The sequence below is a fragment of the Oncorhynchus gorbuscha genome, linkage group LG10 (assembly GCF_021184085.1).
Source record: "Oncorhynchus gorbuscha isolate QuinsamMale2020 ecotype Even-year linkage group LG10, OgorEven_v1.0, whole genome shotgun sequence".
Lineage (NCBI taxonomy): Eukaryota > Metazoa > Chordata > Actinopteri > Salmoniformes > Salmonidae > Oncorhynchus > Oncorhynchus gorbuscha.
In genome coordinates, this window is record NC_060182.1 from 20992432 (window position 1) to 21009996 (window position 17565).

Here is a 17565-nt window from a genome sequence, read left to right on the forward strand (position 1 = left end):
TCACTTTTTCTGTGTAAAGGTTCCCATGACTGATGAACATGCATATGACATTAAATTGTAATGATATGCCACTAATCATAATGCACATTATTGAGAAGAATACCGTACTGCATAACAATTCAAATACATACCAACATACAGATGAAGTTGTTATTTCATATAAAGGTATCAAACTCAATATGGATCAATACTGAAACACAATATGACAATATAAAGTTTAAACAGCTAGTGTATTATCACAGTGCTATTGCTTCCAGCAAACAGAAAACGTTTATTTTCCATGTAAAACAGCATTAAAATTGCACTTTATTTTCTTCTTTTGTTTTTGCTTCCCAACCGTATTGATAACTTTTTACGCCTCAACAAACAAGCATTGGCAATAATGACACAATTCAAGCTTGTTGATGCAAAATCTGTTTTCTGTTTCCTGAAATCACAACGCTTTAATAAGATGTAAAAAAAGATTCAAGAATAAAAAATACGATTTAAAAACTTAAAATGGACAAAACAAATGACAAAATGCGCTCCCTGCACATTTGCCAACAATACTATTGATAGCACATTACCTTAACCAAACAAAGTTCGAGTTCAAAGTTTCAATAGAACACTGATCTACCCAGAACACAGTAGTGGTGTTTGTAACATTTTGTTCAATAGGAGGCCAAAGGGATTTATTTTGGTTCCCAGTTTGATAAAAAATAATAATAATTCTCAATACCCCTGAATTTTCTGTTAGGATCACTGACCTGCAGAATTCAACACAATATCAATTAAATTGAGCTAATTTGAAAACTATCTTCTCACCCCTGCAAAAAGGGCTCATCTTTGCATTTATTGCTGCTCACAAAGTCGGTTTAAACCCAAACCTCCTCACCTAAAAAACGAACAAAAAACACTAGTCTACGATTCTCCCTTGAAACAATGAAAGGCACGACTGGTCAGAACGAAGAACAAAACAGACCCAAAACAAATCCTGGGCAGCTATAGTTCTTTCTGATTCTTCATTCTTTTCAAACCTAAATGATGTACCAAGATTTGGCACGATAAACAAAGAGAGAAGGAAACAATTCCAATTTGGAATTTAATCGTTGCACTTGCAGAGAATTCTGTGCGCCAGTGATCCCCTTATCGGTGTGACACCCTGGTAAGAAGATGGAAAAACCTAAATCATTTTGTCACTCCGTTTCTTCCCCCAAGATCTTCTTAGCATTTTTGGAATCAGAGTGTCGTCAAGTTTCTCTGCGTTATCTTTGAACTATTCCTAGGAATAATAAATACATGAAAACCCCAGAATTTGCTCACCCTGGATTTTGTTTAGAACATGGCAGCAGAACAAACATAAAATCAAACCAAAAGCATAATAATAATATGAGACATAACAATAAAAGGATGCTTATTCAGTTGGACAATTCTCAGAATCTTAACAGTAGGACTGTGGTTTGCGGTGTGGCTTTAGGAGAGTAAATGGTCTCTATGGATGATACAAAGAGACAACATATAGGAGGAAATATATTCCCATTCATATATGTGTATACTTGACTAAATAACTCACAAACCATAGCACTAAACCTTTCCTAGGTTAATAATATAAAGTTATAATACTAGAATAAAAGTGCACAGGTTAAAGAAAAAAAGAGCAAACCAGACAAAACGGTTTGTTGATTTACATTGAGGAAAGACCCCGACTTCCCTGGCTTCTCATGGGAGGGATAACTCAAATAATCACAAACTCTGATCATCATTTTACTAGGAGGGCAGAGTTCACTGTACTTGTGAGCATCGTCTTCCGGCAGCAGCACTGGGAAATACCTTTTCATTCCCACACATAGGACATAGAGGTTAGAGGTCATATAGGTTATAGAGGCCATAGAGGACATATAGATCATGCTATATAGTGAGTTAAAGGGCAACTTGGAGGAATATTTCATATTCATATAAGAGATTTTGTTTGGTCGGGTTTTGGGTTTTACAATTTTGGCCTCTAGGGCTAGCTGTTTTCAGGAACACTGAATGTGACGTCGGCAGTGTTAGAGGATCCTGAGTTTGAGGATCCTCATCCAGGCAGAATTAAATTCATACAAAATGAAGAAACATAGAAATCAGAAAAATGTGCATTATTAGTCAATTTAGACTTGGTCAGTAATGATGCGAGTCCAATCAAAAACACGAAATAAGAAAGAGTAAAAATATGAACGCAGGAAGCCCCAGTTAGTTATAGTTCCTACTAACTACAGAAATAAGAAAGAGTAAAAAGATGAACGCCCGAAGCCCCAGTTAGTTATAGTTCCTACTAACTACAGGTAGGTGCAAACTGGGTTAGTTGTTTTGAAGCAGACTCTGTCATATCAACATCATGTCAATATGTTCTAGAGGAGCTGATGTAAAAGCACTATTGCCTGAGGAAGACCAGCAAGTGCGAGAAGCCGATGACCTCACAAGTACTATGACCTTTGACACCTCCAAAACCCAGACCCCCCCAGAGTATAAACCATACCCCAGAACCAGGTCAGTCATAGGAGGGCTTTTCCCAAATGGCATGCAGGTTAATGAGAACGGGCATGTTTTTTATTTGTTGCATGCAGGCTCTCAACCAATCAAAAATCTAATTAAGAACGTGTGAGAGAACTCAACATTGATGTGGGCAGAGCCTGCAGACAGAGGTAGGAGGAGTTTATTCTGGTGGCATTCTATTGATGACACCAGATAAACGGACATTGAGAACGGGGAGGGGGGGGGGTCTCTCTAGCCACAATCACATCCTGGATTATTAAATCTATCTATTGCTCAGTGAATCCTTAGAGCCGAAACAAGGAAAGGGGGATAGAGGGTCAACTAATTTGAATCAATGTCCACTGGTAAGATTCCACAGTTAGAGACAAAGTAGTTAAACAAAAACATGTATCATTTCTTTTAATCACCAAGGGTTTAGAGCACCTCAAATAACCCTGGAACCCATGTCTCCAAACACAGTATCAAATTCATGATCAACATGGTTTAAACACTATTATTAGTCCTCTGATCTCTCGTAGTCTCTACACTCTGATATAAACAAAGAGTGAATCTATCGCTGTCACTTAAGTGGAACAATAACCGAAGAGTGATTTTCACTCAGTGGAGGTGTTTGAATGATGTGAACACAGTCTCCATACTGTGTTGTGTCTAAAGGCCTCGTAGGGCAGCACAGCACATACTCAACTCAAGCAGGGTTGATGATGTCCCTCGTTCTGAGGAACGACAGCTAGAACGATCCTAGAAGATTCTAACCTGATTACAATCATATCATTAAGAATATATAGTTTTTTATATGTTACTGGTAGAAAAAGCATAATTTGATGAATCTTCTAGGATTTCCTGGCATCAACCCTGCTTTTAGCATCATAAAGCTAACAATGTGTGGTTATGTAAAACATGGATTTATCTAACACAAGCCCCACATTCATTTTTTAAAATCTGCCTGGCACAAGCTTGCAAGGTTTAAAGCTTTTTGGGGGATAATGAAGACAGTATATTGGTTTGTCCTCTTGCATACAAACAGCATCTCAGAAATGAAAGACCCTCCATTTATAATATTTTCAGAAAACAACATACACACACAGTGCCGGAGCAGAGATCACTCTCACTCACAGACACACACACACTCATACACACAGACACACGCAGGGTTCAGAACACACATATGCGTGAGGACGTTACCTGATGATATTCAGAGTTTTTTCCCCCACAAATCCCCCTCTCTACTTAAAGGGAGAGTGGAGTTTCAGGGCGAGCTAGCTGCTGACAATCTAAAAGAGAGAGAGAGAGGGGTTGTCATGACAACCAAGTGACGAGACACAGGTTAGAGTCATGAGGAGGAGGACAGGGTTTTCAGCCACATAACCACACATAGTTCATTTGAGAGCTCAAAAGGGCCTCCAAAAAGAGAGGGAAAGGAGATAGAGGGAGAGATGAGCATTAGGGTGATAGACACAAAGACGGGGCTTTACATTGATAGATAGATAGATAGATATAGTTGATATCAAGGGCTTGGGTCGACAGGCACTTTGCTGAAGGTTGTCGGTTTTGTTTGCAGAATTATGATCCGGATCTGGGTGCCATTGATTTTTGTGCTCTTTTAGGATCTTTACTGATGTTACAAAAATCCCTGTCAATCAAAACTATATTGTATCTGTTCACAGTTATTTTATCCTTTTCTAATAGAAGTTAGAACCTGAGGCACCTATTCTGAAGTGCACTTAATTTAGGTGTAGAGATCGTTTCGTCTGGCTTTCGTTCTCTAGTAATATGGCTCTGAAAGAACACCAATATGACATATACTGGGTCACATGGAATAGCCCTCCATTTCTTTCAGCAGATGTTAAATAACTGCTCTGGTTAAAATGTAGAGCCCTGTAGTACATAGCTTGTGCTGTGCAACACACCTTTTTACATAGAAAAACAGTTAAAAGCTCAGTAGCATTCTCAGCTGCAATGCCATGCGATTGATCTGAATGAATCCTGAAATTAAACTCCTGTGGTCTTAGGTGCTCCTTTACCACCCACATCACTAATCATCAGCCAACCCGCTTTGAGAGTTTTGAAATTCAGTTAGAAAACCCAGCAAATCACACTGGACTCCCCTAAGCAACAGCATGGGGAGTTTGCATATTGTTTTGTTTCATTTGTTTATGTAAACATTAAAGAGTGACCTGATTGGTCAGCGGGTTGCTGGGCTGGCTCAGTCCTGGGGGGCCAGGAGAGAGGAGGATGGGAGGCTTTATCGAAGGAGCACCAACGCCAACAGACGAGCGAGGAGAGGATGTCAGCTTCAGTCACATGACCCCTTAAAGTGACACCCTCTTCCCAAGTCCCCACCCCCTAAGTGCATTACAGTTACCAGGCAACACACTCAGGGGGTTCAGAACACACTAAGCACAAATGCTGCCACCTTTAACATCATCATAAGTGCAGCACCCCATAATATCCACAGAAGCCTACCGGCAGCCGGTTGAGACCCTATCCACATGCCATACATTATGTCTACAACAGTCCCAATCTTCTAGTGGATACTGTACTGTACATGCACATCTGCATTCCCCTAAACGTTTACACTAGCAGACGTGAGTGGCCATACATGGCTATGGGCATACTTATGTACTGTAGGTTAGACACACACCAGGCCCTATGAGGCTACAGGCTGGGCAGGCAGGGAGCTAAGCGAGCATAGTGGGGCTCTTTAACATTAATGCAGGGGAGAGCCTCGGGCTCCTCCCCTCTGTACACAGCAGTCCTGTGCTGACAACGCAGCCGCTTCAGTCGCAGTAGATCTTGTACTTCTCGCTGCAGAAGACCACAGGGCCTCCACGGATGCAGTTGGGCATGGCGTTGAGCTCGTTGGGGCGGCCGATCCCGGCACAGGTGAGGCCGTGACTAATGCGTGGGTTGTTGGCGGCGTTGGTCTGCCCGTTAGTGGTTCTGCCGTTAGTGGTTTTGGCTTTTGGTTTGCCTCCGCGGCGGGTCTGCTCGGTGTCAAACTCCAGGTCCTCCAGGCGCTGGGTCAGGGCTAGCTTCTGTTGGATGGCCATACGGAGCAGGGAGTTCAGGGTCTTCTTCTCATCCTCTGCCGCAGACAGCTGTCTCTGCATCTCATCCAGCTGAGTCACATACTCATCACAGCTACAGCAGAGAAGGAGGGAGAGAGAGAGATACAGAAATAATGAGAGAGAGAGAGGGAGGGAGGGAGGGAGACTTGACTTTTTGTCTTTCTTTACTGAAACTTAAAAATAAAACATCTAAATATATCCTGTACTGCATACATGTACCATACTCACCTTTCAATTTACCACATGATACAAACCGACATCACAATACCCAAAACAATACCCACTTCTACAACCGTAGATCCAAAACATCTTCCCCAGCTATACAGACAAACACAGTTTCTTTCATTACACAGAAAGGACACCCCTGTCCGACTCCCGGTTCAATCCGTACCAACCAGCTGTTAGTGGCCAGGGCTCCATGAAGAACCCTCCACTGGAGGTCCCCTGACCTCTTTGGTACTGGGGGTTTGTAGAGCCCCCTCCACCTAAAACCCACCATACTCTCCACCCCACATACACCCTGCCACTGATGTGCCTTCACTCCTGTTAGGCTTCTAATGTTCCTAACCTTAACGCGGAGGTTGTAGAGGGCTTTCACTCACACATCCTCAAACTTCCCCAGGCGGTTAAAATCTAACAAGTCCTCCAGACCCCCTTGCCAGTCTCCAGTCTCTGCCGTCACCTGCAGTTGAGAAAACATTGGTGGCCCCTCCCCCTTCGGCCGCTCAAACATCCCCCTTACCGGCTCAGACAGTGCCTCCTGGACCTCCTCCAGGAATCTCTCCAGCAGCCTAAGAGACATTAATCCTGTTTGTTGTGCCAAGACTTCCGGGGTTTTCCACAACTCCTCTCCCAGCAGTCTCAGGTCACCCAGCCTTTGTAAACCCCCTGCCATCAGTTGCCTCTGCAGGGTGGCCGACTGAACCGATCTCAAAGGGATGGCTGGGTTGTTGAAGATCGGCTCCTCCCACACCCACAGCCCAGGCTCCACACCCGCTTCTCGTATGGGCCTTAGCATCTGCCAGGCCCTCAGCACTGCAGAGTAAGTATCTGAGAGACCTGCTGTACTCAGCCTCTCCAGCTTCATGAGGAACAGCTGCCGGTCCAACCCTAATCCACCAGCTCTCCTCAGCAGCGCACATGCTGGCTCCCTCCAGCCAACATCAGTATGGTACAGCAGTCTCTGCACCACCTTCTGCCTGAAAGCAGCCATCCTGCTCTCCAGTTCCACCAGGCCCTGTTCTCCTTCATGAACGGTCATGTACAACACTGCTGCCTTTAGCCAGCGATGGCCCGACCAGAAGAAGTCCACCAGCTTGCGTTGCAGGTCTGTGAGCAAGCAACCCCTGCGGAGGGGTTGAGGACAGCCAGTTTATACCACAGGGAAGATGCCACCAGGTTGTTGATTATCAGCACCCTCCCTCTATATGACACTTTGGACAGGCTATTCAGAAAACATAAACACTTGCCTCTGGAACGAAACAACGTGCTTAATGGCATCTGCCTGAAAACCTGCCGTCAGTACACGAAAATCTCTAGCAAACTTACCAAAACGAATCAACTCTTTCCTGAAATGATCCTCCGTAATAAATGGAGGCACATTTGCAACTACCACTCTTGTCGAAGGGGTAGAGAGAGGTGAAGTTGGCACCAACACACCACTTACAAATATTCCACTAGCAATTATCCTACCAACCAAGTTTGCTCTTTTCATGAACAAAACCACAGCTTTGTTCATTCTAGAAGCAGAATGTATAAGTTCAGCTCCTACATGTTCACCGACTGCAAGCAGAACCTCCTCCACCTTAACTCCATTCTCAGGAACACAACCACAGCTTTGTTCATTCTAGAAGCAGAATGTATAAGTTCAGCTCCTACATGTTCACCGACTGCAAGCAGAACCTCCTCCACCTTAACTCCATTCTCAGGAACACATTTGAATCCATGCCGTATCGACAGCATCTCCTCCGCGCTAGATTGAAAAGACATCGCGCACACCACACCTTCCAAACCCCAGGAAACTTACTCTGTCCTCTTCCAACCTAACTTTGAAAAAACTGTGGATATCGCTAAAACAAATAGTGCATTAACCCTCCACCATAGAAAATAAAATTGAAAGAAAAGACCAAGAAAAGAAACAAGAAAGTTAGTTAGGACAGAGTCCTCCACACCAAACACTCAAACAAACCTAAACTCTCAGCATGCACTGCAGGAAAGAGAGAAAGAAAGAAAGAGGGAGAGAGGGAAATGGGGGAGAGAGAGAGTGGGATAGGGAGAGAGAGAGAGCAAGATGGGAGACAGAGAGGGATATAGAGAGGGATGGGAGGAGAGAGTGATAGGGAGAGAATAAGAGAGGGAGAGGGATATATATATATATAGAGAGAGAGAGAGAGAGAGGGATGGGAGGAGAGATAGAGAGACAGAGAGGGAGAGAGAGGGATAGATAGAGAGTGATGGAGGAGAGAGTGATAGGGAGGGAGAGGGATAGAGAGAGAGGGATGGGAGGAGAGAGAGAGTGATAGGGAGAGAGGGAGAGGGAGAGATAGAGAGAGAGAGGGATGGGAGGAGAGATAGAGGGAGAGAGAGAGGGATAGAGAGAGAGAGAAAGATAGAGAGAGAGAGGGATGGGAGGAGAGAGAGTGATAGGGAGGGAGAGGGAGAGAGAGGGATAAAGAGAGAAGGATGGGGATAGAGAGAAATAGGGAGAGAGAGGGATAGGGAGAGAGAGAGGGATGGGAGGAGAGATGGAGTGTGAGAGGGATAGGGAGAGGGGGATGGGAGGAGAGATAGAGAGTGAGAGAGAGGGATAGGGAGAGAGAGGGATGGGAGGAGAGAGAGAGGGAGAGGGAGAGAGATAGATAGAGCGAGATCACATTAGAATCAGGCATTTGTCTCCAAAGTAAGTGATATTCCAGTCTTTGAACTTGAACACCAGAGAAGATAATTGAGACCTTTTCATTGGCCATCCAGTAGGTGGCAGTAGCAACATGCAGTGTAAACAGCCAAAGGTCCAGTGTCGCAGTGACTTTGGTCTGTAGGGTTCACTACCGTGGGTAGTAAACCATACAGTCATATAGTCATATAGTCCATTCAGACTATTCTTATTGTCTGTGGCCATATCTGAAAGATCCCCTTTGAGCCCTCTGAATACCAATGCAAGAAACACGTTTTGACCTATATTCGCCTTGACATTCCGCCCCAGGGCCTATCTTCACCACCAGACAGAGCCCTTAAGGTGTCTACCAGAACCTTGAAGTCTACGGCACTGTCATTTCACCAGACTATCTCTCCATCTCCCCAAGCACCTAAACTGTCGTCATCTTGTAAGAACAACAGGATCTCATTTCACCCCCACAAGACCTCATCGAAGTGTTGCACTGAGACAATAGAGAATGTAGAGATGTATTTACTATTCACATCCCCCCCCCCTTCACCAAACGGTTCACTGTTCATCTCAAGGCACAGCTACACATGACTCACTTTGTGCTGCTAATATCCAAACACAGTATGGTAATATATGCAGAGTTTATTAGCCTAACATACAGCCCATTTGAATGTGTCCCCGGTTTTCATGTGGTCTATGCTGATGAGGACTAAAAACTCTATGGTTGTGATTAACATTCATTCTGAATGCAGCTCTACCATGTGCCTCAGTTTGTCTGTCTGCATGACAATATGAAGAGTCTGAGCACAGAGCGAGTTAATAATAGATCACGCACAAAGGAGGAAATGTCCCTCCTGCATCACCTCAGGAATGGGCTAAGGGAGAGAGAGAAGAAGAAGGGAGAGGGGGAAAACGAGAGAGGTGCAAGGGATGGAGAGGTGCAAGACTGGAAGAGATACAGTTGAAGTCGGAAGTTTACATACACTTAGGTTGGAGTCATTAAAACTTGTTTTTCAACCACTCCACAAACTATAGTTTTGGCAAGTCAGTTAGGACATCTACTTTGTGCATGACACAAGTCATTTTTCCAACAATTGTTTACAGACAGATTATTTCACTTACAATTCACTTTATAACAATTCCAGTGGGTCAGAAGTTTACATTCACTAAGTTGACTGTGCCTTTAAACAGCCTGGAAAATTCCAAAAATGATGTCATGGCTTTAGAAGCTTCTGATTTACATCATTTGAGTCAATGTGAGGTGTACCTGTGGATGTATTTCAAGACCTACCTTAAAACTCAGTGCCTCTTTGCTTGACATCATGGGAAAATCAAAAGAAATCAGCCAAGACCTTAGAAAAACAATTATAGACCTCCACAAGTCTGGTTCATCCTTGGGAGCAATTTCCAAACGCCTGAAGGTACCACGTTAATCTGTACAAACAATAGTATGCAAGTATAAACACCCTGTGACCACGCAGCCATCACACCGCTCAGGAAGGAGACGCATCCTGTCCCCTAGAGATGAGAAAAGTGCAAATCAATCCCAGAACAACAGCAAAGGACCTTGTGAAGATGCTGGTGGAAACAAAAAGTATCTATAGCCACAGTAAAACGAGTCCTATATCGACATAACCTGAAAGACTGCTCAGCAAGGAAGAAGCCACTGCTCCAAAACCACCATAAAAATGCCAGATTATGGTTTGCAACCTCACATGGGGACAAAGATTGTACTTTTTGGAGAAATGTCCTCTGGTCTGATGAACCAAAAGTAGAACTGTTCGGCCATAATGACCATCATTATGTTTGGAGGAAAAAGGGGGAGGCTTGCAAGCCGAACACCATCTCAACCGTGAAGCACAAGGGTGGCAGCATCATGTTGTGGGGGTGCTTTGCTGCAGGAGGGACTGGTGCACTTCACAAAATAGATGCCATCATGAGAAAATAAAATGATATGGAGATATTGGAGCAACATCTCAAGACATCAGTCAGGAAGTTAAAGCTTGGTCGCAAATGGAACTTCCAAATGGACAATGACCCCAAGCATACTTCCAAAGTTGTGGCAAAATGGCTTAAGGACAACAAAGTCAAGGTATTGGAGTGGCCATCACAAAGCCCTCACCGCAATCCCATAGAAAATTTGTGGGCAGAAATCGCTCTCAGTCCCATTTCAATGCTGCTGTCACGGCTATCTGCGATGACATTGACATTCCCCAGTAATGATGTTAGCCACACCACTGCAGAGATATCTGCGTCCTACCTTCCACCCCAGCTGTCCTTTAGCCTAACTCACTTTGGCACCAATGAAATGGCATCTCAAAGCACTCCCTCAATCCTGCCCACAGGTCCCCACACATCCTGCAATTAAAACACTCCCTGGCACTGTATTCAATCAAAGGAATTCCAGGTTAGTCTGAATCTAAACTGTGCGACAAAAAACACTGCAAATTCGATCTGCTGGATTGGAATGTTTTCCTCTACAATTCCAAGTGTCAATAATAATCTATAAAACGACAACATGACAACCATGTTGCTGAGGTCTGTTGTGGTTCTTACCATTGCCCCAGTCAATGCCTGAAAGTCTCTTCTTATTGTTCACATAAGACCTCATTTGTTATTGAGTCTCTCACTATTGGCCCGTTGAGGTGTTGTGTTATTGCACATGGGCACTCCTCTCTTCCCCCATATACACAAACACGCCCCTCCCCTTGTGGGCTTGCAGTCTGATTCCCAGTGGGACACACACCCAGACAATAGGGATCAGTGCAGTTTAATTTGACCCAGTGTGAGATGGTGAATGGGGGTGGAGGGGCTCCCAGGATACGCAGTGCCCTTTAAGATTGACTAGCCATGCTGGGGGGAGGGTGTAAGAGGGCGTGGGTTTTCCCGGGAAAAAATACAGGGTTCCATTCTGGGGATGAGGAGTTACAATGGGGCCCTTCTTGGCCTGATAGAGGGGTGGCGGGCTACAATGCCCGGGGTGTCTGGGGGCGGCTGGCCCTTTGTAGAGCAACAGTCTCCACATTCAGAGTAGTCAGGAACAGAGACTCCACATCTCAGATGATCTATAGAAGCCAGGGGTTACGAAACACACACACAGGCTCACTGCACACACACACATGCACACAGAGTATACACATGTGCACGGAATTCACTCATATCCACACCCACACACATGCGCTGAATGAAATATGACGAGGCGTTCATAGGGAGGGTATGGACTACACAGACAGGTGCACATGCCCTAAACATGCCCATACTGAAAAATGCAGTGCAGGCACACAGCACTACAGCCCGTCTGTTTATCACATGGACTATGTACTCAGACCCACACACTCCCCTCAGCTGTTCTCTGGCTATGTGCGAACAGCACTGGTCATGGTGGAGGAAGATGAGAGAGAGGACACAGGAGGGAGGAGAGAAAGGATGAATAACAAAATGGAAATCAGAGGAAGACAAAGATATACTGAACAAAAAATATAAATGCAACATGCAACAATTTAAAATAAAATTTGAAATAAATAAATTAGTCTATGGATTTTTGGGGGGCAGGGGCGCAGTCGTGGGTGGGCATAGGTCCACCCACTTGGGAGCCAGGCCCAGCCAATCAGAATGAGTTTTTCTCCACAAAAGGGCTTTATTACAGACAGAAATATTCCTGAGTTTCATCAGCTGTCCAGGTGGCTGGTCTCAGACGATGCTGCAGGTGAAGAAGCTGGATATGGAGGACCTGGGCTGGCGTAGTTACACATGGTCTGCGGATGTGACTCCAGTTGGTCGTACTCCCAAATTCTCGAAAATGACATTGGAGTAGAGAAATTAACATTAAATCCTCTGGCAACAGCTCTGGTGGACATTCCTGCAGTCAGCATGCCAATTGCACACTCCCTCAAAACTTGATACATCTGTGGCATTGTAAACCTGCACACTTTAGAGTGTCCTTTTATTGTCCCCAGTACAAGGTGCATCTGTCAGGTGGATGGATTTTCTTGGCAAAGGAGAAAGGCTCACTAACAGGGATGTAAACACATTTGTGCCCAACATTTCAGAGAAATGTGCTTTTTGTATGCAAGGAAAATGTTGGGGATCTTTCATTTCAGGTCATGAAACATGGGACCAACACTTTACATGTAGCTAATTAAAATGCCTTTATTTGTATGGCATGTTCAGTGGAAACAAAGATAAAAATGCTGATGCGTTTCGGCTGCATGGCCTTGGTCAGGGAGTGCCCCCTTATGAAGGCCATACAGCAGAACATGTCATACAAATAAAGGCACTTTATTTCATTATATGAACACTGCCTTGGTCCTCCTTTTTTAAATGATCAATTTGTCCCTTTTACCAAAGAGCACCTTCTGTCTACTAAAACCTACTACTGTGTACCTTACTACCTTCTGTCTACTAAAACCTACTATTGTGTACCTTACTACCTTCTGTCTACTAAAACCTACTATTGTGTACCTTAGTACCTTCTGTCTACTAAAACCTACTATTGTGTACCTAGTACCCTCTGTCTACTAAAACCTACTATTGTGTACCTTAGTACCTTCTGTCTACTAAAACCTACTATTGTGTACCTTAGTACCTTCTGTCTACTAAAACCTACCATTGTGTACCTTAGTACCTTCTGTCTACTAAAACCTACTATTGTGTACCTTAGTACCTTCTGTCTACTAAAACCTACTATTGTGTACCTTAGTACCTTCTGTCTACTAAAACCTACTATTGTGTACCTTAGTACCTTCTGTCTACTAAAACCTACTATTGGGTACCTTAGCACCTTCTGTCTACTAAAACCTACTATTGTGTACCTTAGTACCTTCTGTCTACTAAAACCTACTATTGTGTACCTTAGTACCTTCTGTCTACTAAAACCTACTATTGTGTACCTTCTGTCTACTAAAACCTACTATTGTGTACCTTAGTACCTTCTGTCTACTAAAACCTACTACTGTGTACCTTAGTACCTTCTGTCTACTAAAACCTACTATTGTGTACCTTAGTACCTTCTGTCTACTAAAACCTACTACTGTGTACCTTAGCACCTTCTGTCTACTAAAACCTACTATTGTGTACCTTAGTACTCTCTGTCTACTAAAACCTACTATTGTGTACCTTAGTACCTTCTGTCTACTAAAACCTACTATTGTGTACCTTAGTACCTTCTGTCTACTAAAACCTACTACTGTGTACCTTAGTACCTTCTGTCTACTAAAACCTACTATTGTGTACCTTAGTACCTTCTGTCTACTAAAACCTACTACTGTGTACCTTAGCACCTTCTGTCTACTAAAACCTACTATTGTGTACCTTAGTACTCTCTGTCTACTAAAACCTACTATTGTGTACAGTATCTTAGCACCACTTCCCTTCCTCCTTTTTCTACACTTTACATGTCTCGTTTAATTTTTTTGTTAAGTATAGAATGAGAATGTGTGCTTGTATGATTTAACTGCAGGTGCTGGTCTGATCATTAGTCTTGCCTTGTTTGTGTAGCGCTGAGGGCTGCTGAGAGCAGGCATGTCCAGACATGTCTTAGGAATGTAAGAGCCAGGGTCTTACTGTAAACTGATACCACAGCTGGAGTAAAGCGCACGTGCACACACGCACAAACACATTGGGAGCTTGCATTATATAAAAGGGTCTGACAAAGACTTGCACATTTATTCAGTCTCACTCCCTCACTCTGTTCACTCTAACCCCCTCACTCTGTTCACTCTAACCCCCTCACCCTGTTCACTCTAACCCCCTCACCCTGTTCACTCTAACCCCCTCACCCTGTTCACTCTAACCCCCTCACCCTGTTCACTCTAACCCCCTCACCCTGTTCACTCTAACCCCCTCACCCTGTTCACTCTAACCCCCTCACCCTGTTCACTCTAACCCCCTCACCCCGTTCACTCTAACCCCCTCACCCCGTTCACTCTAACCCCTCACCCCGTTCACTCTAACCCCCTCACCCCGTTCACTCTAACCCCCTCACCCCGTTCACTCTAACCCCGTTCACTCTAACCCCCTCACTCTAACCCCCTCACTCTAACCCCCTCACTCTAACCCCCTCACTCTAACCCCTCACTCTAACCCCCTCACTCTAACCCCTCACTCTAACCCCCTCACTCTAACCCCCTCACTCTAACCCCCTCACTCTAACCCCCTCACTCTAACCCCTCACTCTAACCCCCTCACTCTAACCCCCTCACTCTGCGGCACACACACCAAACTGAGGCAATCCACTGAAATTCTCAGAAATCCCTAAATCTACCTTTAACTCAACAGAGTAAAATTAAGTCCCTATAGAGAAGCTAAAATGAAAGACCTCTCCATCCCTCTCTCCCTCTAGGATGTGTTGCTGTGAAGATGGAGGACAGATGGAGGGAAGAAACGGGGGGAGTGTGGGAAACGTGGGTCAGTCATGGCCATCTGCCTCTTAAAGTTTCTCAAAGAGGCCTCCACCCCTTCTCCTCCTGCTCCACCATCATTCTATAGGGCCAAATTAGCAGGCTCCAGACAGTATAGTGACTGAACACCACCACCAATATCCAGGCTGTACACAGCCCTGAACACCATCACCAATACCCAGGCTGTACACAGCCCTGAAACACCACCACCAATACCCAGGCTGAACACAGCCCTGAACACCACCACCACCAATACCCAGGATGTACACAGCCCTGAACACCATCACCAATACCCAGGATGTACACAGCCCTGAACACCACCACCACCAATACCCAGGCTGTACACAGCCCTGAACACCACCACCACCAATACCCAGGCTGTACACAGCCCTGAACACCACCACCACCAATACCCAGGCTGTACACAGCCCTGAACACCACCACCAATACACAGGATGTACACAGCCCTGAACACCACCACCAATACACAGGATGTACACAGCCCTGAACACCACCACCAATACCCAGGCTGTACACAGCCCTGAACACCACCACCACCAATACCCAGGCTGAACACCACCACCAATACCCAGGCTGAACACCACCACCAATACCCAGGCTGTACACAGCCCTGAACACCACCACCAATACCCAGGCTGAACACAGCCCTGAACACCACCACCACCAATAACCAGGCTGTACACAGCCCTGAACACCACCACCACCAATACCCACGCTGTACACAGCCCTGAACACCACCACCACCAATACCCAGGCTGAACACAGCCCTGAACACCACCACCACCAATACCCAGGCTGTACACAGCCCTGAACACCACCACCACCAATACCCAGGCTGTACACAGCCCTGAACACCACCACCACCAATACCCAGGCTGAACACCACCACCAATACCCAGGCTGAACACCACCACCAATACCCAGGCTGAACACAACCCTGAACACCACCACCACCAATACCCAGGCTGTACACAGCCCTGAACACCACCACCACCAATACCCAGGCTGAACACCACCACCAATACCCAGGCTGAACACCACCACCAATACCCAGGCTGAACACAACCCTGAACACCACCACCAATACCCAGGATGTACACAGTCCTGAACACCACCACCAATACCCAGGCTGAAAAAAGCCCTGAACACCACCACCACCAATAACCAGGCTGTACACAGCCCTGAACACCACCACCACCAATACCCAGGCTGTACACAGCCCTGAACACCACCACCACCAATACCCAGGCTGTACACAGCCCTGAACACCACCACCAATACCCAGGCTGTACACAGCCCTGAACACCACCACCACCAATACCCAGGCTGAACACAGCCCTGAACACCAGCACCACCAATACCCAGGCTGTACACAGCCCTGAACACCACCACCACCAATACCCAGGCTGTACACATCCCTGAACACCACCACCACCAATACCCAGGCTGTACACAGCCCTGAACACCACCACCACCAATACCCAGGCTGAACACAGCCCTGAACAACACCACCACCAATACCCAGGCGGAACACCACCACCAATACCCAGGCTGAACACCACCTCCAATACCCAGGCTGAACACCACCACCAATACCCAGGCTGAACACAGCCCCGAACATACTGAGGCCGCATCCGAAATGGCTCCCTATTGCCTATAGTGCACTATAAAGGGAATAACAAAAACTTTACAATAATTATATCTAAATCGAATCAAATTGTATTTGTCACATACACATGGTTAGCAGATGTTAATGCGAGTGTAGCGAAATGCTTGTGCTTCTAGTTCCGACAATGCAGTAATAACCAATGAGTAATCTAACAATTCCACAACTACTACCTTATACACACAAGTGTAAAGGGATAAAGAATATGTACATAAAGATATATGAATGAGTGATGGTACAGAACGACATAGGCAAGATGCAGTAGATGGTATCGAGTACAGTATATACATATGAGATGAGTAATGTAGGGTATGTAAACATAAAATGGCATAGTTTAAAGTGGGTAGTGATACATGTATTACATAAAGATGGCAAGATGCAGTAGATGGTATCGAGTACAGTATATACATATGAGATGAGTAATGTAGGGTATGTAAACATTATATTAAGTAGCATTGTTTACATCAATTTCCATCAATTTCCATTATTAAAGTGGCTGGAGTTGAGTTAGTATGTTGGCAGCAGCCCCGTCGCAGGCTAATAGCAATCACCATACAATGTTAAGACTGAGGGGAGGCTAAGGGCCAATTTCATGAGTCCCCCAGAGCAGAGCTGAACTATGTTATGTTTGGTTTAGTTATGTTGTGTTATCAGCATCTTCAGTCTCTTACAACAGATTAGGAGGACAAGGATGGAGGCCAGGGAATTAAACATTTAACATGTCCCTCTCTGGTGCTGCCCTTTCTCTCTGTATCATACAGTATCCAACACCCTCGTTCTGCTACTAATAGCCACTACCTCTTAACGGCCACTAGATTCAAAACCCCTGATTGTTCAGTGCCAGCAGAGAGGTAGAGGTGAAGTGAGAGGGTCCACATCAAAATACAGTGATAAGCAGACCGATAAGTAGACCGCCTGCCTTCCTGCTGTTGCCGACTCCCATTGTTAGGATGGAGACAAGACCATCTCATCATTACATACAGTATCTCTGGTGCTAGCTATTCTAAGCACAATGTG

At 45.1% G+C, this 17565-nt stretch overlaps 1 protein-coding gene across 1 annotated transcript in view; it reads right to left on the reverse strand.

The window, feature by feature from the left end:
• The window catches only part of zgc:171572 (protein bicaudal D homolog 2), a 98624-nt gene continuing 81059 nt past the window's right edge, over nt 1-17565 (reverse strand). Inside the window, exon 10 of the mRNA XM_046365168.1 lies at nt 1-5652. Coding sequence (XP_046221124.1) covers nt 5289-5652 — 364 coding nt within the window. The 3' untranslated portion in view covers nt 1-5288. The remainder of the gene's footprint in view (nt 5653-17565) is intronic.